The sequence below is a fragment of the Plecotus auritus genome (assembly GCF_963455305.1).
Source record: "Plecotus auritus genome assembly, chromosome: 5".
Classification (NCBI taxonomy): domain Eukaryota; kingdom Metazoa; phylum Chordata; class Mammalia; order Chiroptera; family Vespertilionidae; genus Plecotus; species Plecotus auritus.
Genome location: NC_137776.1, coordinates 42,942,397 through 42,969,336, shown reverse-complemented (window position 1 = coordinate 42,969,336; position 26,940 = coordinate 42,942,397). Strand labels below are relative to the sequence as shown.

General features: G+C 38.2%; 1 protein-coding gene across 1 annotated transcript in view; it reads left to right on the top strand.

The window, feature by feature from the left end:
• Positions 1-25,935, top strand: part of PLEKHA3 (pleckstrin homology domain containing A3) — a 33,978-nt gene extending 8,043 nt beyond the window's left edge. Inside the window, exons 3-8 of the mRNA XM_080668881.1 lie at positions 12,997-13,152; positions 15,956-16,092; positions 16,560-16,724; positions 18,339-18,382; positions 20,774-20,889; positions 24,657-25,935. Of these exons, the coding sequence (XP_080525007.1) occupies positions 12,997-13,152; positions 15,956-16,092; positions 16,560-16,724; positions 18,339-18,382; positions 20,774-20,889; positions 24,657-24,784 (746 nt within the window). The 3' untranslated portion in view covers positions 24,785-25,935. The remainder of the gene's footprint in view (positions 1-12,996; positions 13,153-15,955; positions 16,093-16,559; positions 16,725-18,338; positions 18,383-20,773; positions 20,890-24,656) is intronic.
• The last annotated feature ends 1,005 nt before the right edge of the window (positions 25,936-26,940 follow it).

The window sequence follows — 26,940 nt, the reverse complement described above, 5'->3', positions numbered from 1 at the left end:
GTTGCCCATTTTTTGATTGGGTTGTTTATCTTCTTTTTGTTAAGCTGCATGAGTTCCCTGTAAATGTTGGAGATTAAACCCTTATTGTTGATATCAATGGCAAATATGTTCTCCCATGCAGTGGGCTTTCTTGTTTTCTTGATGGTCTCCTTTGCTGTGCAAAAGCTTTTTATTTTGATGTAGTCCCATTTGTTTATTTTCTCTTTAGTTTCCATTGCCCTAGGAGCAGTATCAGTGAAGAAATTGCTTCGGCATATGTCAGAGATTTTTCTGCCTGTGTATTCCTCTAGTATTTTTATGGTTTCTCGTCGTATGTTTAAGTCCTTGATCCATTTTGAGTTTATTTTTGTGTATGGTATAAGTTGGTGGTCTAGTTTCATTTTTTTTGCATATATCTGTCCAATTTTCCCAACACCATTTATTGAAGAGACTGTCTTGACTCCATTGTATGTTCATGCCTCCTTTGTCAAATATTAATTGAGCGTAGTGATTTGGGTCGATTTCTGGGTTCTCTTTTCTATTCCATTGATCTATATGTCTGTTCTTGTGCCAGTACCAGGCAGTTTTGAGAACAGTGGCTTTGTAATACAGCTTGAAATCTGTTATTGAGATCTCACCTACTTTGTTCTTCTTTCTCAGGATTGCTGTGGCTATTCAGGGTCTTTTTTTATTCCAGATGAATTTTTGGAGAGTTCTTTCTAGGTCTGTGAAATATGCCATTGGTATTTTATTTTATTTTATTTATTTATTTATTTATTTTTTTAAATATATTTTATTGATTTTTTACAGAGAGGAAGAGATAGGGATAGAGAGTTAGAAACATCGATGAGAGAGAAACATCGATCAGCTGCCTCCTGCACACCTCCTACTGGGGATGTGCCCACAACCAAGGTACATGCCCTTGACCGGAATCGAACCCGGGACCTTTCAGTCTGCAGACCGACGCTCCATCCACTGAGCCAAACTGGTTAGGGCGCCGTTGGTATTTTAATGGGGAGTGCATTGAATCTATAGATTGCTTTGGGTAGTATGGACATTTTAATGATGTTGATTCTACCAATCCATGAGCATGGTATGTTCTTCCATCTGTTTATGTCTTCCTCTATCTCTTTTTTCAGTGTCCTGTAGTTTTCCGCGTATAGGTCTTTTACCTCCTTAGTTAAGTTTATTCCTAGGTATCTTAATTTTTTTGTGCGATGTTAAATGGGATTGCTTTTATAGTCTCTCTTTCTGTAAGTTCACTATTGGTGTATAGAAATGCCATAGATTTCTTGGTGTCAATTTTGTATCCTGCTACATTGCCAAATTCATTTATTAAGTCTATTAGTTTTTTGATGGAGTGTTTCGGGTTTTTTATGTACAATATCATGTCATCTGCAAATAAGGACAGCTTTACTTCTTCTTTTCCAATTTGGATGCCTTTTATTTCTTATTCTTGTCTAATTGCAATAGCTAATACTTCCAGTACTATGTCGAACCGGAGTGGTGAGAGTGGGCATCCCTGTCTTGTTCCTGTTCTTAGGGGAAATGGTTTTAGTTTTTGCCCATGGAGTATGATGTTAGCTGTGGGTTTATCATATACAGCATTTATTATGTTGAGTTATGATCCTTCTATTCCCACAGCTTTACTTCTTCTTTTCCAATTTGGATGCCTTTTATTTCTTCTTCTTGTCTAATTGCAATGGCTTTTAATCAAGAAAGGGTGTTGGATTTTGTCAAATGCTTTTTCTGCATCAATTGATATGACTATGTGATTTTTATCTCTCAATTTGTTTATGTGATGTATCACATTGATTGATTTGCGGATATTGTACCATCCTTGCATTCCTGGGATAAATCCTACTTGGTCATGGTGTATGATCTTTCTGATGTATTGCTGGATCCAATTTGCTAGAATTTTTTTTTTTTTTTTTCCTTTTTTAAAAATTTTTATTTTATTTTTATTTATTTTTTATTTTTTATTTTTTCAAATTTTTATTAAGGTATTATATGTGTACATATCTTACCATTGCCCCCCCCACCCCACTCCCATACCTGCCCTCACCCCCCAATGTTTTGCATCCGTTGGTTACTCTTATATGCATGCATACAAGTCCTTCAGTTGATCTCTTATTTCCCCCACCTCTCCCTAAACTTACTGCTGTAATTAGACACTCTGTTTGATGCTTTACTGCCTCTGTAACTATCTTTTGGTTCATCAGTTTATAATGTTTTTCATTATCCCTAAATGAGTGAGATCATGTGGTATTTTTCTTTCATTGACTGGCTTATTTCACTTAGCATAATGTTCTCTAATTCCATCCAGGTGTCTACAAATGGTAGTAATTCTTTCTTTTTTATGGCAGCATAGTATTCCATTGTGTAGATGTACCATAGTTTTCTGATCCAGTCATCTGCTGACGGGCACCTAGGCTGTTTCCAAATCTTAGCTATTGTAAATTGTGCTGCTATGAACATAGGGGTGCATATATCCTTTCTGGTTTCTTAGGATATATTCCTAGGAGTGGGATTACTGGGTCAAATGGGAGTTCCATTTTCAGTTTTTTGAGGAGACTCCATACTGTTCTCCACAGTGGCTGCACCAGTCTGCATTCCCACCAGCAGTGCACGAGGGTTCCTTTTTCTCCGCATCCTCGCCAACACTTGTCGTTTGTTGATTTGTTGATGATAGCCATTCTGACAGGTGTGAGATGGTATCGCATTGTCGTTTTGATTTGCATCTCTCGGATAATTAGTGACTTTGAGCATGTTTTCATGTGTCTCTTGGCCTTCCTTCTGTCTTCTTTCGAAAAGATTCTATTTAGGTCCGTTGCCCATTTTTTTATTGGATCATTTATCTTCCTTTTATTAAGTTGTATAAGCTGCCTGTAGATGTTGGAAATTAAACCTTTATCAGTGATACCATTTGTAAATATGTTCTCCCATACAGTGGGGTTTCTTGTTGTTTTGTTGATGGTTTCTTTTGCTGTGCAAAAGCTTTTTATTTTGATGTAGTCCCATTTGTTTATTTTCTCTTTGGCTTCCATTGCCCTAGGGGCAGTATCACTGAAAAAGTTCTTTTGGCATATGTCTGAGATTTTGCTGCCTGTGGATTCCTCTAGTATTTTTATGGTTTCCCGTCTTATATTTAAGTCCTGTATCCATTTTGAGTTTATTTTTGTGTATGGTGTAAGTTGGTGATCTAGTTTCATTTTTTTGCATGTATCTGTCCAATTTTCCCAACACCATTTATTGAAGAGACTGTCTTGACTCCATTGTATGCTCATGCCTCCTTTGTCAAATATTAATTGCGCATATTGGTTTGGGTCGATATCTGGATTCTCTATTCTATTCCATTGATCTATATGTCTGTTCTTGTGCCAGTACCAGGCTGTTTTGAGGACAGTGGCTTTGTAATACAGCTTGAAATCTGGTATTGAGATCCCTCCTACTTTATTCTTCTTTCTCAGGATTGCTGTGGCTATTCGGGGTCTTTTTTTATTCCAGATGAATTTTTGGAGAGTTCTTTCTAGGTCTGTGAAATATGCTGTTGGTATTTTAATGGGGAGTGCATTGAATCTATAGATTGCTTTGGGTAGTATGGACATTTTGATGATGTTGATTCTACTAATCCATGAACATGGTATGTTCTTCCATCTGTTTACATCTTCCTCTATCTCTTTTTTCAGTGTCCTGTAGTTTTCCGCATATAGGTCTTTTACCTCCTTGGTTAGGTTTATTCCTAAGTATCTTAATTTTTTTGGTGCGATGGAAAATGGGATTGCTTTTTTAGTCTCTCTTTCTGTAGGTTCACTGTTGGTGTATAGAAATGCCATAGATTTCTTGGCGTTAATTTTGTATCCTGCTACCTTGCCGAATTCATTTATTAAGTCTGTTAGTTTTTTGATAGAGTCTTTCGGGTTTTTTATGTACAATATCATGTCATCTGCAAATAAGGACAGCTTTACTTCTTCTTTTCCAATTTGGATGCCTTTTATTTCTTCTTCTTGTCTAATTGCAATGGCTAATACTTCCAGTACTATGTCAAACAGGAGTGGTGAGAGTGGGCATCCTTGTCTTGTTCCTGTTCTTAGGGGAAATGGTTTTAACTTTTGCCCATTGAGTATGATGTTAGCTGTGGGTTTATCATATATAGCTTTTATTATGTTGAGGTATGATCCTTCTATTCCCACCTTGTTGAGAGTTTTTATCAAGAAAGGGTGTTGGATTTTGTCAAATGCTTTTTCTGCATCAATTGATATGACTATGTGATTTTTATCTTTCAATTTGTTTATGTGATGTATCACATTTATTGATTTTCGGATATTGAACCATCCTTGCATTCCTGGGATAAACCCTACTTGGTCATGGTGTATGATCTTTCTGATGTACTGCTGGATCCGATTTGCTAGAATTTTGTTGAGGATTTTGGCATCTACATTCATGAGGGATATTGGCCTGTAATTCTCTTTCATTGTGTTGTCTTTATCTGGTTTTGGTATTAGGGTGATGCTGGCTTCATAGAAGGAGCTTGGAAGTGTTCCTTCCTCTTGAATTTTTTGGAATAGTCTGAGGAGGATAGTTTTTAGTTCTTCCTTGAATGTTTGGTAAAACCCCCCTGTGAAGCCATCTGGCTCTGGGCTTTTGTTTGCTGGAAGCTTTTTGATGACTGCTTCAATTTCTTCCATAGTTATCAGCCTATTGAGATTTTTAGAATCTTCCTGAGTAAGTTTTGGAAGGTTGTATTTTTCTACGAATGTGTCCATTTCCTCCAGGTTGTCTAGTTTGTTGGAATAGAGTTGTTCATAGTATTTCTTAACAATCCTTTGTATTTCGGTGGGGTCTGTTGTTATATCACCTCTTTCATTTTTGATTTTGTTTATTTGGGTCCTCTCTCTTTGCTTCTTGGTGAGCCTGGCTATAGGTTCATCAATCTTGTTTATCCTTTCAAAGAACCAGCTCTTGGTTTTGTTGATCTTTTGTATTGTTTCTTTGGTCTCAATGTCATTTATCTCCACTCTGATCTTTATTATTTCCTTCCTTCTGCTTACACTGGGCTTTTCTTGTTGCTCTCTTTCTAACTCTTTGAGTTGTAGGGTTAGGTAGTTTCTTACCATTGTTTCTTGTTTTTTGCAGTAGGCTTGTAGAGGTATGAACTTCCCTCTCAAGACTTCTTTTGCTGTGTCCCATCGATTTTGGATTGTTGTGTTTTCATTGTCATTTGTTTCCATGATGTTTTTTATTTCTTTTTAAATCTCTCTGGTCAGCCAGTCATTGTTTAATAGCATGTTGTTTAGTCTCCATGTGTTTGATTTTTTTGGATTGTTTTTATTGTAGTTGATTTCCAGTTTTTTGTCACTGTGGTCTGAGAAGGTGCTTGATATGATTTCTATCTTCTTGAATTTGAAGAGACTTTGCCTATGACCCAACATATGGTCTATCTTTGAAAATGACCCATGTGCACTTGAGAAGAATGTATATTCTGTGGCTTTGGGGTGAAATGTTCTGAAGATGTCAATTAATTCCATCTGGTCTAGTGAGTCATTTAGGATTGATGTTTCTTTGCTGATTTTTTGTTTAGAGGATTTGTCCAATGGTGATAGTGGGGTATTAAAGTCTCCTACTATGATTGTATTGCTGCCAATCTCTCCCTTGATATCCTCCAGAAGTGTTTTTATGTATTTGGGTGCTCCTGTATTGGGTGCATGTATGTTTACCAGAGTTATTTCTTCTTGTTGGATTGCTCCCTTCAGTATTATGAAGTGGCCTTCCTTATCTCTTGTTATGTCCTTCACTTTGAGATTTAATTTGTCAGATATAAGTATTGCTACCCCAGCTTTTTTTTCAGTTCCATTCGCCTGAAAAACATTTTCCCATCCCTTCACCCTCAGTCTGTGTGCATCTTTTTTTCTGAGGTGGGTTTCTTGTAGACAGCAGATATATGGGTCATGTTTTCTTATCCAGTCTGTTACCCTATGTCTTTTGATTGGGACATTTAATCCATTTACATTTGAAGTTATTATTGATAGGTACTTATTTGTCGCCATTTTTATTCTTTACCCCTGTGTTCCTTCTTTGCTTTCTATTTTTTTTTTTTTTTTTACAACAGACCTTTTAGCATTTCTTGCATTGCTGGTTTGGTGGTAATAAATTCCCTTAGTCCTTTTTTGTCTGTGAAGCTCCTGATTTCACCTTCAATTTTGATTGCTAGCTTTGCTGGTTACAGTATTCTTGGATTCAAGACCCTTCCTTTGCATGACTTTGTATATTTCATTCCATTCCCTTCTGGCCTGATGAGTTTCTGTTGAGAAATCAGTCGCTAATCTGATGGGGGTTCCTTTGTAGGTAACTTTCTGTCTCTCTCTGGCCGCTTTTAAGATTCTTACTTTGTCGTTGGTGTTTGCCAATTTAATTAAAATGTGCCTTGGTGTCGGTCTTTTGGGGTTCATTTTGCTTGGGATTCTGCGAGCTTCTTGGATTTGTGTGGGTTTTTTCTTCCCTATATCAGGGAAGTTTTCTTTCTTTTTTTTTTTTTTTAATAAATCTTTATGGTTCAGATTATTACAGGTGTTCCTTTTTTTTCCCCCATAGCTCCCCTCCACCTGATTCCCCACCCCACCCCATGCCCTTACCCCCCGCCACTGTCTTCATCCATAGGTGTAAGATTTTTGTCCAATCTCTTCCCGCACCCCTCACACCCCCTTCCCCCTGAGAATTGTCAGTCCACTCCCTTTCTATGTCCCTGATTATATTATATTCACCAGTCCATTCTGTTCTTCAGATTTTTTATTCACTTGATTTTTAGATTCACTTGTTGGTAGGTATGTATTTGATATGATTTTGTTGTTCATAATTTTTATCTTTACCTTTTTCTTCTTCTTCTTCTTCTTCTTCTTCTTAAAGAATACCCTTCAGCATTTCATGTAATCCTGGTTTGGTGGTGATGAACTCCTTTAGCTTTTTCTTGCCTGTGAAGCTCTTTATCTGACCTTCAATTCTGAATGATAGCTTTGCTGGGTAGAGTAATCTTGGTTGTAGGTTCTTGCTGTTCATCACTTTGAATATTTCTTGCCACTCCCTTCTGGCCTGCATAGTTTCTGCCGAGAAATCAGCTGACAGTCGTATGGGTGCTCCCTTGTAGGTAACTAACTGTTTTTCTCTTGCTGCTTTCAAGATTCTCTCTTTGTCTTTTGCCCTTGGCATTTTAATTATGATATGTCTTGGTGTGGTCCTCTTTGGATTCCTCTTGTATGGGGTTCTGTGCGCTTCCTGAACTTGTAAGTCTATTTCTTTCACCAGATCGGGAAAGTTTTCTGTCATTATTTTTTGTAATACGTTTTCAATATTTTGCTCTCTGTCTTCTTCTGGCACCCCAAAAATTCAGATGTTGGTATGCTTAAAGTTGTCCCAGAGGCTCCTTACACTATCTTCATATTTTTGGATTTTTTCTTTTTGTTTTTCTGGTTGGGTGTTTTTTGTTTCCTCATATTTCAGATCTTTGGTTTTTTTCTTGGGGTACGTTGATCTACAGTTGAGTTTGTGTATATTCTTTATTTAAGACAGTGTATGCTTAATTTCTGACTGGTCCTTTTCCATTTTTTTGGCATTCTCATTAAGATCCTTAAAGGTCTCACTAAGTTCCTCAGCAGTTTTTACAAGATTCTTGAGTAACCTTATAAATCTGGTTCTGAACTCTATGTTGTCCAGTAGTTTGCTTTCCTCCATTTCTTTCATTCGTGACATGTTTCTTTGTCTCCGCATTTTGCTGCTTCCTTGTGTTGATGGAGTGGCTTTGTGTGGTAGGTGACCTATAGGGGCCAGTAGCTCAGCCTCCCCAATCACCTGAGGTGGACGCCTTTGGTACACCCCTTTGTGGGCTGAATGTAAAGTCTTGGTGCAGTTAAGCCTTGACTGCTGTTGGTACACTGGGAGGAATTGACCTCCAGGCCAATTGGCTGTGAGGACCCGCTGTGTCTATAATGGAAGAATTGCTGCGCTGGAGACACGCTTATGGTGCAGGACTTGTTTCAGTGGGGCTTTGGTGCTCACTGAGTCTGCCTCTTGAATGTGTCACTTATGGATGTGAGGAGTTGAAATCTGGTGTCTCACACTGACCACTAGGTACACTGGCTTCTGGATCTCCAATGGGGTGCAGGTCAGCTACTGTCTGAGGCTACCCAGCAGGCGCTACAGCGAGAACTACAGTTTTCTCCTCTTTGCTTGGTTTGGAGGTTTTGGAGCTGTGTGACCTGGGCTGAAAGTTTGCTAGGTTAAGCTGCGATAGGGCAGGTCATTCATATGCTAAAGCCGCTGCTTGGAGCTTGGGTGGGTTTGTAGATTGTATGGGGCAGGGTCTCAGGGCATGACTAGGCTAGGGTGTGGCAAACAGAGATGGCTGCTAGTAAGCTGGCTCTGCGTCTCCGACCGCGTCCCTGCGTCCCGAGCCCCAGCACAATAAACAATTATTCCTGCGTGCAGCCCTGCAAGCAAGTCTCCCTCACTTTCCGACCCCATGGCAGACAGTCCAGCTTCTCCCCGTAGGAGTTTGGGTCCCCTGCGTCTCCCCAGAAACTGGAGTTTGGAGTAATTGGGAGCTTGTCTCCCTTCGGGTTGAAAAAAGCAGCGCTCCCAGTCGCCCGTCGCCAGCCTGATTCGCGCGCCTCTGTACCTCAGCTTTTCAGCGCTTGTGCACCCCTCAATGCTGTTTGCTCTTTACTTCTAGTTGTAGAACTTCCGCTCAGCCAGATTTCCCGTGGTTCTGGGTGATAGACGTTTTGTCTTTTAGTTGTAGTTTTGAAATTGTTGTGCGAGGCAGCAGTTTAGGTGTTTACCTACGCCGCCATCTTGGATCCTCTCCCATCAGGGAAGTTTTCTGTCATTATTTCTTCAAACAAGTTTTCTATTCCTTGCTCAGTTTCCTCTCCTTCTGGAACCCCTATTATGTGGATGTTGTTTTGTTTCGTGTTGTCCCAAAGTTCCCTTAGGCCAGCCGTGGGCAAACTACGGCCCGCGGGCCGGATCCGGCCCGTTCAGCTGTTCTATCCGGCCCGCGGGGCCGAATGAGTGGAGGGTTCTCTTGCTCTCCCCTCCGCTCCTTTACTTTGAATTTATATTAGTTCACACAAACAGTCCATCCATGCTTTTGTCCCGGCCCTCCGGTCCAGTTTAAGAACCCATTGTGGCCCTCGAGTCAAAAAGTTTGCCCACCCCTGCCTTAGGCTCTCCTCCTGCTTTTTAATTTTTTTTTCTAGAAGCTGCTCTACTTGGGTATTTTTTCCCATCTTGTCTTCTAGCTCACGGATGCGGTCCTCTGCTTCTTCTAGTCTACTCTTGATGCTTTCTATTGAGTTCTTTACAGCAGCGATGTTATTTTTTATTTCTTCTTGGTTCTTCTTCATTTCCTCTTGGTTCTTACTCATATTGTAGAATTTGTCTTCCATTCTTTTCAGCCACCTTATGACCATTTCTCTGAATTCTTTCTCTGACAGGTTGCTTGCCTCCATTTCGTTTACTTCCTTTTCTGGTGATGCCTGCTTTTCTTTCATATGTGGGCTGTTTCTTTGTTTCCCAGTGGTCTCTCTTCTCTGGGTGTCTGGTTATGTTGTTCTCTCTCTCCTGCGTTGATTTAAACGCACAAAATACAACACAACCAGGTACCACACACAAGGCACTGAACGGAAATGTATTCACGATATTAATAACTCCAAATAAAGGTGACCACCAGAGAAAGGCAAATTAGGGGATAGGAGAGAAAGAAGAAGAAGAAAAGAAAAAAAAAAAGAAAGGAGTGCCAAAATGCAATTGGGAAAGGCAAAAAAAAAAAAAGTGGGAGAGAAAATAAAGAGAATAAGAAAGAAAAGGGGAACAAACTGTATATATGGGGGGAAACCTCCAATAGAACAGCCACTAATCCCAGCAAATGCCAGCAACAAGTACATGGAGATGAATACAAACTACAAATAACAATATCAAGCGAGGCGAGGAAAAACAGATGCAAAAAGCAAACAAAAACAAAGTAAACATAAAAACAAAACAAAAGAAGAATAAGCAAAACAATCTCACAAAGAAGCATAAAAAATCGACATAATCAACATTCAAGCAAACAACGAAAGGACATAGAGAAAAACAATTTTTTGGATAGTGAAGATGGAGAACAGAGAGGTGTGTTTGAACTAGGAGCAGGGGATTGAAAATTAGATATATAAGTAGGGTGAAATTTTAACGGGGTAAACAGAAAGAATAGGGAAACTCTAAAGCAGGAAAAGGGTAAGAGAAACAGGACAACAAAATGGCCAAAATTAGGAAGAGAGTGATGGCAAAAAGGTAGAGTTGAGATAGAGTAGAATGATGGTAAAGGGAAGATGAAAATAGAATGTAGAACACTAATCTCAAAGACAAATAAAGAGAAAATAAAATGACACTTTTTTTAAAAAAAAGGTAAAATAGTAGTAGTAATAATACTGATTGAAAATAAAACTTTAATAATTAAAAAGGTAAAATCAAGTGAGGAAAAAAGAAAACAAAATAGTTTCTTAAGTAACAGATGAAAAAGACAAAAAATAATAAAAAAAATAATAAAAAAAATAAAAATAAAATGTGCAGTAGTGAAGGTCATTCACTTCCTCTATTGTTCTGTTTGGCACACCTGTTTCCCAGTCAGGACAGTATTGCAGTTCTCCGTGTTCCACTGCTCCTCAGTGTTGTAAACCAGTCCTGATTTATAAGCAGGCAGTGTGTCTTACTTTCTTGTATTCTTTAATTTGTGTTTACACAAGAGTCAATTTGTGATTCAGCCCCTGGGTGGCAGTGTTTCTGGGTTGACTTCCGGGTCTATATGTCCTCTCTAGCCTGTGCTTAGATCCTGCTTTCCCTGTGGCACTCAATACAGGTTTGTGGGAGTGGGCTGCCCCAGAGCTGGTTCTCTGACGGTCACTCCCCGCTCCGATCCCCAGGTTCCAGAAAAACAACTTTCCCCTGCAGTCTCCTAGGGTGTCCCCAACTGGGAGATCCTATGTATTGGGCTCAGTAATCAGAAACAAGGATTCAAAGAGGAGAAAGCGTGAGTGTGCGAACTCCGGGTCTGTGCGTAAGCCTGAACAATCCCCTTTTCCCACTTGTGTCCAAGCAGCTGGCATACTCCCAAAATTTTTAGGCAGTCCTTCTGCGTCAGATCAAAATGGGCTGCTTTTTAGAGATCTCTGTTAGCAGTTCTGAGGACCCTCTTCCACATTCACGGATCATGCCAGCCCCAGCAACCACGGATTTTTCTAGGCGCACACTTCCCCCGGTCCTCCAGCTCCCGCAGTACGTGCATTTTTCTGTCCTGCTGGGACCAGAGACCTCAGCTTATCCCAGGCGAAATCTGACCTTTCCGTGGTGGAGTGTAGAGCTCCTCTGAATCCGCGTGTTTGCGCCAATTGGGGACTGGTGCTCTGGGGTTTCAGCTGTTCGGTGGGTGCCACAGTTGTAGATTTTCAGGTTTCCAGTATCATCCACTTTCCCCTTCAAGATGGCGTGGTCTCCGTGTCCGAGTCGGGGGCTCCGGGAGGGAACCTGGCAGCAGTGGGGGCTGCCCAGTCAGGGGACCCCAGTCCAGCAGTCCCCCACGTTCTCCTGGAGTATAGCTGTCCCTTAACTCTCCAACAGACACTCCCCGTGCAACCCTCAGCTGTTCTATCTGCTCCGGGACAAGGCTCGGGACACGTATGTCTATTCCACCGCCATTTTTCCACACCTATCTAGAAGCTTTGTTCTTAACTTTGTTGCTTTCTCAGGTGACTACTTGACTGATACATAAATTATGGTATGTTTAAAAAATGAGTCATCTTACTTTAGTTTCATTTTGTAGAAACATCATCGGAAATTAAAGCATTATTTTCTTTTAAGGTAGCTATTGTTTTTTTTTCTAGTATTAGCAAGTAGCAAAAAAGAATTATCCTTGGAGCTTTGGGATTTCAATAATTTTATCCTAGACTAGAAATCTTTTTTACCCAGGATTGATCATTTGTCCATTCATGAATATCAATCCTTGGTAATATAACAATGCTTCATTTACACCTGTCTCCTGATATTCTCAGTACATATTATATTTAGTTCCTCATCTAGAACTTTTCTCATGCAGTTCTTCTGTTTCAGTTTTAAGCCAGTCCTGCTGTCATCAAATCCCTCTTCTTGAAGCCTTTTTTATTTTCTGTCTCTCCTTATCTTTCTCTCATTATAATTACACATGAAGTCTCTGTATCAAGGAGTTCAACATTTAGATGTCTTGATTATTTTTAGTGTGTCAGTTTGGTTCGTTGGTTAAATTATCACCTCTATTAAAGCAAAGACTTCTTTTTTCTCTTGCTCTAATCTTCTCTATCATCACTGCTCTGAGCTGAGTAAATACTCGTGATTAAGGACAATGTAAGACAAATTTATTCTTACAAGAGTTAGGATTGACTCAGCATAATTCTTGATGAACTCTCTTTTGTCAGAGCATCAAGGTGGGTTGTGTAGGAGAAGAGGAAGAGGATGGAGGGGAAAAGATCTTCAAAATACTCTTGCCTTCCAAGTGATTATGATGTGCCCATTACTTGAGGACAACATGGCCATAGTTACCATTTGCTTCATCTATATGCCAGGCACTATCCTAGGCTTGGGGGATACCAAAACACAGACTCTGCTTTCAAAGAACTTAGTAAAAACTGAGTGATAAGTATAATAATGCATGTGTATTTAGGGTAGTACAGTTGGCCCCAAGGGAGGGAGTTCTTTGTCCTCACTTCTCAGTACATATTATATTTAGTAGTTAATTTTTGGTGTTTTCTCTTTTGCCTGGCACCATTGCCAGCTGGGGTAGATGTGAGAATGGCAGTTTGGAGGGTAGCCCCTTAGGGAGCAGCACTGCCTGCATCTTAAGTCATAGTTTGTTGTTTTAGGTGTCTGAAACATCTAATACTGTGTAAGAGTAATGCTTTGATTCTCCCCAACTTACTTAATTCCATGACTGTATTTCTCCTTTGTTTATCATCATAGTCCATTCAGCAGACAACACAAGAATGGAATTAATAATTCCAGGAGAGCAGCATTTCTACATGAAGGCGGTCAATGCAGCTGAAAGACAAAGGTGGCTGGTTGCTCTGGGGAGCTCCAAAGCCTGTTTGACCGACACTAGGACTAAAAAAGAAAAAGGTAACTGCCCTTGCAGTAAGAATATTTTCTTAAACACAAATATAAATTGTCATGTTCACTTATAGTAATCTATCCCAAAGACATAATCAGAAATGTAGAAGATTTATGTGCATAGATGTTCATCAAAGTAAAAAAAAAAAATGTAGCCCTAGCTGGTTTGGCTCAGTGGATAGAGCGTCGGCCTGCGGACTGAAGGGTTCTGGGTTCGATTCCAGTCAAGGGCACATGCCTGGGTTGTGGGCTCGAAGTAGGGGACATGAGGGAAGCAGCTGATCAATGATTCTCTCTCATCATTGATGTTTCTATCTCTCTCTCTCCCTCTCACTTCCTCTCTAAAATAATAAAAAAATTGTAAACAATGCAAAGGTTTGAATTCAGGGGAATGTTTTAGTAAACTGTATAGTGCTTACATAGGCTGATATATTGGCAGTAAAATGTTTACAAAGGAATTTTAATGATGTGAGGAAATCTCCAAAGTTAAATGATAATTGAAAAAAAACAGGATTCAACATTATATATCCATTCATTGGACAGCTCAGTAAAGATAGATAAGAACTGATAAAGTTGTTACCTTTGGAAAGGGAATTTGTGGGAAGAAGACTCACTTTTCACTGTATACCTTTTGACTTTATTGTGTACATATATTGTCAATTTAAAAGGACTAAATAAAAATCAAAAGCAAAGCAAATAATTTAAGGTATTCAATTATATGCAGATATAATGTGAAAATAACAATAGTATTTATATCTTGGTAGTGAGATTGTAGTTGTTCAATTTTTCTTTTCTATATTTTTGATTCTCCAAAATTCTTCATTGACCTTATATTACTTTTATAATTAAAAACAAGAGAAGTTATCTAAATTAGTGAAAGCAACTAAATTATGGATATATGAAAAGAACATCATGGAAAGAGTATGGCTAAGGGTAGGATAAGAAGGAATGAAAGGTGGGAACAACCCAACGTTCATAGACAGATGAGTGGATAAACATAGTATGGCATATACACACAATGGAATATTGTTCAGCCTTAAAAAGGAAGGAAATTTTGACACTCAACATGGATGAATCTTTAAAATATTATGCTAAGTGAAATAAACTAGTCACAAAAGGACAAATATTGTATGACTGCACTTAATATGGAGTATCTAGAGTAGTCAAATTCATAGAAACAGAAAGTAGAATGGTGTTTTCTAGGGGCCAGGGGAGGGGAGAATTGGGAGTTAGTGTTTAATGTGTACAGAGTTTTGGCTGGAGAAGATGAAAAAGTTTTGGAGGCGGATGGGAGTAATGGTTATATGGTAACATGAATGTAATTAATGCCAGCACACTGTATATTTAAAAATGATTAAAATAGTAACATATTTTACTACAATTAAAAAGAAGGAATGGGCTTCTATTGGAGTAGGAGGTTAGGTTAGGTGAGCAGCTAGAGCTCTTTGGTCTACTCTAGCTAGCGTAGCTCTGTGGCTAGTACCACAAAGCAGTGCCAGTGACTCAGGGATGCAGAAGCACCAGGATCTGCTATGTGTATTTTTCTCTTCCTCTGCTGCTTATTCCTCTAGTTTAGAAGGTATTGGTAAGTGAGTGGCTGAGATTATGGCTAGATGTTTAATCTGTCCAGATATATTAAACAAAAGAAAGTGAGCTCTTAATTAAAAAAATCTGAAAATAATGTAATATGAAAATAAAGCAATGAAAAGACCAAAAAAAAAAAAATAAATGAATGTTTATGTAAAATAGTTTTAACAACATAAAAACTAAAAATATTTTTATGCCAAAATATACAATAAAACAGAACTGACAGATCTTGAAATGTATTTTAGAGTATAAAGGACAGGTGAAAGATGGCTACATTTAGTGTATAGGAAATTTTATAAATTACCAGTTTATATATTATTAAGAGAAAACTCAAACATCAGAACTGGAAAAATGAGTTAAGGACAAGAAAAGCCAATTCACAAAAGAAAAATGTAAGCATTTTTCAATGAAAGATGAGTAACGGAATGGAAATATCTTGTATAAGACATTCAGTGGTCATATGACACCCTGTCTTTGGGAATTAATCTACCCGAACTTCATGTTAGACATACGACTGCCAATTTTTTCCCATTAATCTGAAGAGAAGGTGTTTCCTTACAGTATTTGTATCCTATTTCCAAGGTCTCACACTACAGATATTTATATTTGTCTTACCTTTTAAAAAACCCCGCTAAGGAGAAAGAGGGAGAAAGATAGGTGCCATGAGAAATGAAAGAGGGAGGTGAGGGCTTGCTCCAGAAAAGAGAGAAGGGTGCACAGAAAAGAGAGGGAGCATGCTGGGGAAAGGAGGTGGAGAAAGGCTGGAAGGATGCCTGCCTGGTGAAGGAAGGCACAAGCATGTTTTTGAGGGCACCATACCCAGAACGGCAGGAAAGGGCCGTCAGACACAGGCTAGTGGCAGAAAAATGGCACTAGGCCTTAGAGATGAGTTGAGCTGGCCTTGAGTTCAGCTTGAAAGAATTCAGAGCCAAGGAACTGAAATTATAAGGGAAAGTTTATTTAGAAAATTACTGAGGTAGTTGAAGGGCCCTTGGAGTTTAGAAGAAAGGGAGTTAGATAAGAGCTTTGAGAGACAAAAGAGGGAGGGGAGGCTTGGGTGTGCTCCTGAAAAGAGAGAACATGCTGGGGGAAGCAGAGGGTGGGGAAAGGCACTGCATGCTTCGCAGAGAGAGCAGCTGTCTTGCTTTCTAAATGATTCCATTTTATTGCTTTGGCCCCAAAATATGAAAATGATCTAATTGAAGTTTATGTATGTTCCTTTTAGAAATAAGTGAAACCAGCGAATCTCTGAAAACCAAAATGTCTGAACTTCGCCTCTACTGTGACCTTTTAATGCAGCAAGTTCATACGATTCAAGAATTTGTTCACCATGACGAGAATCATTCATCTCCCAGCATAGAGGTATAACAGGGATATCCTTTTATATCTGATTATGCTTTGCAGTACTTTGCTGTCTTCAAAAAAATTGGGAGTTTTTATTCTACCAAGGAAGAAATGGGAGAATGGGCCTGGGCAGACATGAATGGTGTCTGCCACTAAGTAATTCTCCAGAGTTTTCACTGCTCTGATCACCTTTGGAATTCAGATAGTTATAAAATTCCATTTAGGTTAGGTTTATCTAAGATAAATTCTGTACATGGTTTTTCAATATAAAAAACTTATTTTTTCTTGGAATCTAATTTCATACATTGTTTGCCTGAGAGATAGGTAATTATTATTCATATATGGCTTTAATTTTCTAATGTAGTGTATTTTAAATAGATTTGACCATAACCTAGTCAGATGTCCTAGTCAGTACTTGATTATAAGGTAGTGTATGAGTGTACATAGTCGTGTATGAATCTGTTCAACTCTGTGTAATTTTTCAGAACATGAACGAAGCCTCTTCCCTACTTAGTGCCACATGTAATACATTCATCACAACGCTTGAGGAATGTGTGAAGATAGCAAATGCCAAGTTTAAACCTGAGATGTTTCAGCTGTCCCATCCGGATCCCTTAGTTTCTCCTGTGTCACCTTCTCCTGTTCAAATGGTTGGAACTTAACTGTTTTTCTTCTAGTAATATTGCATGTGGTTCTGTTTTTGTTTTTATTTTTAAGGGTGGAATCTGACAGTGGGTGGGAAATAGTCAACAGGTTAATTTTTTAATCATCTGGTGAGCTCAGCATGTGCCAAGGTCATGGTTCCCGCCCCCCCCCCTCCCCCCCCCCCCCCCCCCCCCCCCGAGAGGATGTACCATTTACCACATTGTCCCAGGAAAATACTACAATGTTCTCTGGGTGCTGTGACATGAAAAAGGTTGGGGAAATCTGTTCTATTTGATAAAAACATACAATGGGGTGATGTTTACCCACAATGGGATAAAATTAAGCAAATCTTTACAGAAGTTGTAAGGAATTTGAAACAACTTGTTGCAGGGGAAACAGTATTTTATAGTCTGCATTTGGATTCGAACCCTCTGAGTAGGCAAATTTCTTAATCTTTCTGGACCTCAAGCATTTGTAAAATCAAGTGTCTGCTACATCAGAGGCTCTTTGCAAAAGACCTGACCTGTTTATATTAGGGGATGTTGTTGGGTGAGTAATCCTAAAGGAAGTGATTTCTGTTAAAGGAAGTATTAATGTAATATGATTTTCTTTTATTTAAAATTATATATTTTTTTATTGATTTCAGAGAGGAAGGGAGAGGGAGAGAGAGATAGAAACTTCAATGATGGGAGAGAATCATTGATCGGCTGCCTCCTGCATGCCCTACACTGGGGATCGAGCCCACAACCCCGGCATGTGCCCTTGACTGGAATTGAACCTGGGACCCTTCAGTCCACAGGCTGATGCTCCATCCACTGAGCCAAACTGGCTAGGGCTAATGTGATTTCCTTACATCTGATCATTAGACAAGTACTCTTTTTGTGAGGAACAGCATATTTGTTGTCCTTTTCAAGCTACTAAACTTGCTCTAGCATGCTGTGGGGAACTCTCACGTGAGAGGAGGTTTGATGAGACTTTACACTTTTTTCTTGAAACTGTTTTCAGGGCCCTTTTTTAGAAGGAAAAATGCCACCTGGCTACTATTCTAGCAATTACCTGAAGACTTATTTATTGGAAAAAAGAATGGGTACAACTTATTGCTAGGTTCTGTTACCTACCCCAGCAAATTTAGTCATAAGAAATTTAGTAAAGATTATTATCTAAATTTACTTAGATCATTATTTTTTAATCAGTATATGTCTTTTCAGATAGGTGTACCATGAAAATGAGCTTTATGGCCAGATTAGTTTGGGAAGTGCTAGGTTAACTTAAAACAAATTGGGTTTCTCTGTCATAGGTCTTTTATGCTCAAGTGTATTATGACCTCTGAGAAGGAGAAGTGGTGTGCAGTGTTTCTGAAATTTGTTTGGCAATTATAACCTTTTTGTTTATTTTTGAATAACATCTCAGGACTGTATGGTATGTGTTGAGAAAGATTCCCATTAATGGTTATTAGGGAGAAAGCTTGAAATTGTGCTAATAATGTTACTTGAGTATGTAAAACATAATTGTTTTGGCCAGCCATTTTTTTTTTAATCTGAATAAAGATGATAATATATAAGAGCTGCTTTATTTTACTTGACTAATGGATTATGCTCACTTTTTAAAAAAATTTCTAGATGAAGCGTTCTGTCAGCCACCCTGGTCCTTGCAGTTCAGAGAGGTAAAGTAACTTTCTTTTGACTAAGTTCTCCCAAATTTATAGCGACTTAGGGAAATTCCTTGAACCTTTAACATAAAGTGGTGTGGAATGTAAATTCTGTATGGGCAGAGTCCGGTTCTGATTTGCTCAGCATTTCTCTCTCTTAGTGCTTAGTATAGGGCCTGGGCACAGTAGGTAGTCAGTAAAGAAAAAAATAAGTGAATAAATTAACCAGCAAGGTAAGCACCTTGCCAGCTATTATACCTCTTTTAAAATATATATATATATATATATATATATATATATTTTATTGATTTTTTTACAGAGAGGAAGGGAGAGGGATAGAGAGTTAGAAACACCGATGAGAGAGAAACATCAATCAGTTACCTCCTGCACACCCCCTACTGGGGATATGCCCACAACCACGGTACATGCCCTTGACCAGAATCGAACCTGGGACCCTTTAGTCCGCAGGCCAACGCTCTATCCACTGAGCCAAACCAATTAGGGCTTTTATACCTCTTTTAGATGTTTAAAATTACATTAAACGATATAATTTGATGGTTTATAAACCAATTTTTGATATAACAAGGCTCCAAAGATTAGGTTCATTTTGCTACTGCTTTTAGTGCATCATATATTCATACTGAGCTGTTTTTGTTTCTTTAAAAAAATATTTTTATTGATTAAAAAATACTTTTATTGATTTCAGAGAGGAAGGGAGAGGGAGAGAGAGAGATAGAAACATCAATGAGAGTGTATCATTAATCGGCTGCCTCCTGTATGCCCCCCACTGGGGATTGAGCCTACAACCCCAGGCATGTACCCTGACGGGGAATTGAACCGTGACCTCCTGGTTCATAGGTCAATGCTCAACCACTGAGCTACGCTGGCTGGGCTGAGCTGTTGTTTTATTATATTCTAAAGATCTTACTGAAAAGAGAGAAAAAGCAATTGATATTTTAAAGTATACACACAAATATATACACACACTTTGAATAATTATAAAGGCAGTGTTTATTAAAATACATTTCATTTTCAAAATGGAGCTATCAGCTATTAAAGTGTGCATACATTTTTTGGGGGACACCCTGTATATTCATTAAACACATTTAAAAATTTTATGTTCTAGATAGATCTTGCCAATATCCCAGACTACTAGAGTATTCTTTATTTTGTTAGGTGATATTCTTGCACATTGCTATGGTTGTCTTACTTGGTTCATTGGAAAGTGATGAAATTATAATGACTAGCATTTATTTCTCTACATTAAGAATAAGTGCTGAGCCCCTATTATTGCTTTGTCACCTTTTCCCCCTCTCTCTGATGATTAAATAATCCTTGATTGAACTGTCATGTGCTCAGAGGTGTTCAGTGATGTGCCCTATGTATCCAATCCTATCGGAATGAAGAATTTTCACCAACAGAATTTTCCAGAAAAGTAGCAGCTTGATCCCTTGACAAAATTTTACATTTATGAGAGAAAGTTTTCTGAACTGTATTTTATCCTTTTTATCTTGGTAGATAAGATTTAAATTTTTTTTTCTTCTTGATGATTCAAGGTTGTCATTAAGAATAGTTATGTTGGGCTTTAATACATTGATAGCCAAGATGCTATTGAGTGGCAGTGATTTGTTACTATGTTGAATTTTTTTATTGATTTTTCTAATTTTTTTATTTTCTAGACTGTTTTTTAAGTAGATTTTTTAGCCTTCATTTGCCATCTTTGTCTTGCTGCTGTCAGTGAGTTGACCTTTAGTATGCTCCCACACTACCTGCCCATTCCTCTTCACCCTGCTGTTTTTAATCAGATATGGATTGACACTAGATCTGTGCATTTGTGAAATCCATAATTTTTAGTTTTTAAACATTTGTTAATCATCTGATATGTCTTCTGTCTAGCTCAGCCGTGGGCAAACTATGGCCCGCGGGCCGTATCCTGCCCGTTCTGCTGTTCTATCTGGCCCGCGGAGCCGAAAGAGCGGAGGGTTCTCTTGCTCTCCTCTCCGCTCCTTTACTTTGAATTTATATTAGTTCACACAAACACTCCATCCATGCTTTTGTTCCGGCCCTCCGGTCCAGTTTAAGAACCCATTGTGGCCCTCGAGTCAAAAAGTTTGCCCACCCCTGGTCTAGCTGGATTTTCCTCTATTAAAAAAAAATCATTTTCATTTTATCCCTTTTGCATTTAGTTTGGCTCAAAGGTCATAGTCTCCGGGTTATCAGCTGGATTCTAAATGATTTGACTTGTGGCCTGACCTTTGAACAAGTAGAACTTACTAAAATAGAACTTTGGGCATAAAGATAGTTCCTCTTTCATTTAAAGAAAAGTCATTTAAAACTCCAGATAAGTTGAGGGTGTTTTCATTTGTTTAAAACTTTATAGTTTAATGCTTTCTTTTTAATTTGCAGGAGTAGCCACTCTATAAAAGAACCAGTGTCTACACTTCACCGGCTCTCTCAGCGACGACGAAGAACCTACTCAGATACAGACTCTTGCAATGATATCCCTCTTGAAGACCCAGATAGTAAGTTAGATGGGGTCTGTCTCTTTCTTTGGTGTATTCAGCAAAATTATTGTGGGGCTTCGTAATTGTTGAAATGAAGAATACTGACAAGTGAACATCGTACTTGGGCGCTTGGATTAACTCCTTAATTCAGAGCTAAGCAGACAATACATAACCAACAGAAGCTCATATATCCTCTTATAAATACCTTTGTTATTAACTGAGAAGTTCTGAGTATCTCTTTGTAAATACCTTATCTTAGACTTATATAGAATACCGAAATCTTTTACTCCCACTACATTTTAGTAATTACTTAATAATTTTCTACTCCCACTACATGTCCGTTTAAAGAGCATTTTAGAAGAAAAAGAATAAATTGTGGGTAGGATTTAGGGCAAGTTCAAAGTACTAAGAAAATAAGAAAAAAATACAGATAAGTTCTAAGTTCAAAGAAAAAGTCAGCATTGTTATTTAAATAATTTGAAATGTCCAAGGAAAATAAATTTTTTTCTGGTGTTGGTGGTGAATTATAGTAGCATTTATTCCTATACCTTTTTATCCCTTACTATTTAAAGAGGCAGCATACTGTGATTGAATACTTTAGGAAAGGTTTTGTGATTTATGTTAAATTTTAAGAATTTTTCTTTGTAGAGAAAAAGCTTTAAAAGTGTGTCAGACAATCTATTTAGACAGTATTTTGAATATGATTTCTACTGAACACAAATACGGTCTTATTACCATTAATAGGCTTTTGCTTTACAAAGTCTTTACTATTGCCTATGAAGCCTGTGGGCTGGAAACTACATACAGTTCCCAGTTCCGTAACAGATTGTGTTCTAAGAATTCATTTGTAAGTCAGTTGTGTGGAACACAGGTCTTATTTCCCTTATGGAAATGACAGCAAATGGCAGTTTGATTCTTTTCTTTTTAAAAAAATATATATATTTACAGATTTCAGAGAGGAAGGGAGAGGGAGAGAGATAAAGAAACATCAATGATGAAAGAGAATCATTGATCGGCTGCCTCCTGCACATCCCCTACTGGGGATCGAGCCCACAACCCAAGCCTGTGCCCTTGACTGCAATTGAACTTAGGACCCTTCAGTCTGCAGGCTGATGCTCTAGCCACTGAGCCAAACCAGTTAGGGCAATTTGATTCTTTGCTTGCCTAGAAGAGACCAGCTAGTTCACAGGATGGCTAAATGGGACAAAACAAACGGTGTTATATTTCTAGTATTTGAATATATTGAAAACATTAAGATAGATTTGGTTTACTCACCAGGTTAAACAGGTTTAGTTAGAGGAGAATGTGGAGTTCATGAAGATGGTGGAGATTCTAAAAAGGGACTGCAGGCCACTTTCAGATCTTTAGAAGTTGATGGTATTTTTTTATGCCCATGTTTATTACAGAACTAATAATCTATTTATTGATACAGAGCACCGATCTATGCTCATTATCATTTTGAATTTAAGTTGGGACAATGGGTAAATAAATGAAGAGAGGAGCCCTAGCTGGTTTGACTCAGTGGATAGAGCATTGGACTGCGGACTAAAGGGTCCCCGGGTTTGATGCCAGTCAAGGGCACATGCCCGTGTTGCAGGCTCGATCCTCAGTAGGGGGCGTGCAGTAGGCAGCTGATCAATGATTCTAATCATCGATGTTTCTGTCTCTCCCTCTCCCTTCCTCTCTGAAATCAATAAAAACATGTTTTAAAAAAATTAAAAAAAAAAAAAAGAAAGCAATGAAGAGAGGAAAAGGGTGAGGGTGATAGGGGGAAGGGAGAAAAACTTTCCTGGGCCAGTTTAGTACATCTTGGAGGAGGTAAGGAAGAGAGAGAGAGAGGTTAGGAATGGGGGGAGAATGTTACCTGAGGCAAGTATTATGTATTCTGATTAACCTGTTCTTTCTGCCTTCTATACATGAACCTTTAATCCAGAGCTCATGAAAAAGCCCTATATGCTGCCTTGTACTTTTCTCTAGTTGCCACTTCTCTTTTTTTAAGGGAAACATTTTTATTTGTGATAGCTAAATTAATTTTTTTAAAGCTAGCCATTTTCCTTAGCTCTCCTGTTTCAGGCACTATAGTCTTGACTTTCTGAAGACAGTTTTCATATAATACTTAAGTATAAAGCCTATTCCATTTAGCAGTCCCCAATTTTATTGTAAAGGAGTATAACAAAACTAGTCCCACATGCAGGCTCACACACTTGCATACATATTCATGTACATACATTTATCTGTCTCAGTTCTCCAGAACTTTTTAAAATTGGCAACTGTAGGCTAGGTCAGAAGTTTTATCCTTAGACTAGAGGCCCGTTGCAGGAAGATTCCTGCAAGAACAGGGCTTCCAGTGGGCTTCTCTCTCGCCACCGCCACCCCTCCCGCCCCCTGTGCTTTCCCTTACCTCCCGCCGCCTCTGCCCCCCACCCCATTCTTTCCCTCCTGCAGCCGCCACCCCCCACCCCCTGTGCTTTCCCTCCCGCAACTGCCGCCCCCCCCACTGCGCTTTCCCTCCCGCAACTGCCGCCCCCCCACTGCGCTTTCCCTCCTGCAACTGCCGTCCCCCCACTGCGCTTTCCCTCCCGCAACTGCCGCCCCCCCACTGCGCTTTCCCTCTTGCAACTGCTGCCCCCCCCACTGTGCTTTCCCTCCCGCCGCCGCCCTGTGCTTTCCCTTCCCTCCCACCGCCCCACGCTTTCCCTCCCTCCCTCCTTCACTGCTGCCCCGTGCTTTCCCTCCCGCTGCTGCCCCCCCCCCCCCCGCCCCCGTGCTTTCCCTCCCGCAGCCACCCCTCCCTTTCTGCTTTCCCTCCCTCTTCCTTGTATGCTGGCTTCAGTCTTCACTTCGTCTGCATATGCAAATTAACTGCCATCTTTCATTGGGTTAATTTGCATACTTGCTCTGATTGGCTGGTGGGCGTAGCAGAGTGATGGTTAATTTGCATGTTTCTCTTTTATTAGTGTAGATTTCCTTCTGTGTGTCCTCAAGTTTAGTGTCCTAGTTGACAAAACAGAAACTGAATTAAGTGCTCTTTCTTAGAAATATGGTTTGCAATTGGCAGTCTTAGTTGAAAGGCTTTATTCCAAAATGTTATTTTCTTTGAGAGACCCAGCTGCTTCTATTTTTTATTAACTATATTAAAAAAATAAAAGAAATAAACATTTATGTTAAATTCAAGTAATATGTACCTATAAAAGTGCAGCTGCCTTGGAACCGGACCATGCCAATGTGTTAAGCTCTGTTCACTTGCATCTAATGATAGTTTTGTGAGTTGCATTCCAAATGGAAATAGGGAAGTTTCAGTGTGCTATACTCAGAAAGTCCAGTGATGAAAATAGCAAGACCCAAATTAGTCTAGTTCTGTTACCAATTGTGTCATCTTGCCTTAGCCAGGTAACCTTTTTGGGGTCTTGGTTTCTTTGCCTAAGAGCAAGGAGGTTACTAACAGTATTAAAACCATCAGGCTGAAAAAGCCATGGTTAATTAAGAAAGATTAATTCACTTCAACAAATATTTATTGAGTGTCCATTATGTGCCAACCATGGTCTTAGCAATGAACAAAATAAATATCTCTACTTCAGGTAGTTTCATAATTTATCTCATGAACTCTGAAATTTCTCCCAATAGTAGAACAGTTAGATTTTTCTTTATTAAACAAATAATCAGAAAAATTAGCAGAAAGCTAAAGGAATTCATGTCTCTGAAAAGAAAACTTAAAATGTTCTTCACAAAGGATATTGGAGTTAATATTGATAGGATGTTTAACCTTTTAATCAATTTGTTAATAGGGCCTGTTCACTGTTCAAGAAATACATTTAATGGAGATTTGGCATCAGCAACCATTCCTGAAGAGAGCAGACTTATGGCCAAAAAAAAATCTGAATTGGAAGATCCTCTTTCATCCTTTTCTTCCTGAGGAAACAGAAATGTCCAACTTCCTCTAAGTATTGCTATGCAAAAGCTGCTGTAATTAAACTATGTCATAGGGAGTAGTTTTTCCCTTAGGATTTCTCTGCACTTTATAGAATATTGTAAAACAAACAAAAAACCCACATACCTTTGAAGTGTATTTTAACTTTACATAGTTTATTTGCAAGAGTATTTTCCTAATAACTTCACAGTATGAATGTGCATCTTTTTTTCTTTTTAAACAAATGATGGTGTAACACTTTGACATCCATAAGGACAAATGTAGATATTTTTCTAAAAAACTGTGAGTGACTGACAGCTTAGTCAGTGTATTGTAGCTTATAAATATGAAATCTTATAAACATAAGGTTTCTGTTGGACAGAAGTGTGACATATGTAACTTGTGCCATGGACCAAATGGTCATTTTACCCCAGCTGAAAACGAGTTACCATAGCAGCTTGATGGTGATTGTACTGTATTCCTTTAAGTAAAAGGAAACATTTAATATTCTTAAATATTTTTAGCCCAAATACCATGACATTGAGGATTTTTTTTTTACAAACCAGACTGTGCTGTCCTTCATATGTGAAGTTGACACTACTGATTTGTCAATACCAAATGTTGGGTTAAAGTATTTAATTTTTATTTATTTATTTTTCTGTTGCATCAAAAATGACCTACCAAATTTAAGATGTGTATACATTGTTATTTACACTGTTCTGGGAAAGAGGCTAATGTTGTAGTGACCTTGCTCACTTCTACCAGAGAAATAAACGGCTTTCAATGGAGGAGGATTTTAGTGCTTTTTTCCTAAAATAGACATTAAGCTGCTGTTTTAAGATATTAATGTTTGCAGCTCTTTAGAATATCTAGAGACATTTTTTAATTTATGAATATTTATACAAAAAAGGAATTCTGTTAAGGCAACTGCTCTACATCACTTGAGAATGGCATTATTTAATTAAAGGACAAATTGCATTTTTTGGTAGTTCCTGTCCATATCTATTGTCAGTGTTTGCCTTGTAAACTGTTTTCTAAATTCACTTTGGAGTGATGGTTTTGTCCAAGGTCTTGGATGAGGAGCACTTTAAAACAAACTGGTTTGGTGTTTTTAAGTTAATCATGTGTTTAATAAATATGTGGTTTTTGCATTCAAACTCATCACATAATACATTGTATTTTTTTACATTTGATATTCTGCCTAATTTTTATCAAGTTTTAATAGTATTTGTTATTTCTTTGATTTTGTTTGTGTATTCAGACCTCATAATGAAAACACAAATGATGCATAATTTTAATTTTGTTGCCTATGAGCTTAGAATAGTGTGACCTATTTTACTTTAAAATTCTCTTATAAGTTTGTGTGAGAATTTTTTTTAAGAGTAAGTGTTTGGTATTTACTTTATTAAAATAAATCTGTAATTATAGGCTTTCTCCCTTAAGTTTAAAATGGACATATGCATTCTATAGTCATTAATATACATTTAGATAAACTGGGTGCTCTTAAAGTATTTTATTTTAAATAGCACTCAGATCATTAGACTGTATTAAATGGAATATTTTTCTGGTCATATGCTGTACTTCATATGTCTAATTTGAGAAAAACTTTGGTAATGTAAGTTTTCATGTTGAGCAGATAATCAGATATTTTTTTCTTTCTTTCTTTTTTTTTTTTTTTAGTAAGAACTTGCATAGTGACAATTCTACGAAGTTCAAGGTGCTACTGATAGGGAGTTTTTCTGGTAGTTTTATTTTTTATAATGAAAACAATACAACAAGGTTTTGAACTCCTAGAAAATAAATTCACTTTCTATTGTTTTATCCAAAAAGCTGAGTTCCTGAACAGTTTTTTGTAAATAGTTTTTTAAATAAAATGCAGTCATTTCTGGAACATATCAAATTTTCTTTCTTGAAACAGGTGCTTTGAACAGGTTTGCTCTATTCCTAAGTATGGCTTTTATTGTGACATGGAGCCACTTTTTTTCTCGTAGGAGCCAACATATTTGTGAAATCACTTTTTGAGGGGATATAAGTGTGTCTTGCATTACATCTAAGTTTTGATCAGTGAGTGGGTAGCATGAAGCAATCTATAACGCTTCAGGGAACCTGCATTTTGAGCATCCCTGTATATTTTTAAGTGTGCACGGCTTTTCTGATTTTTA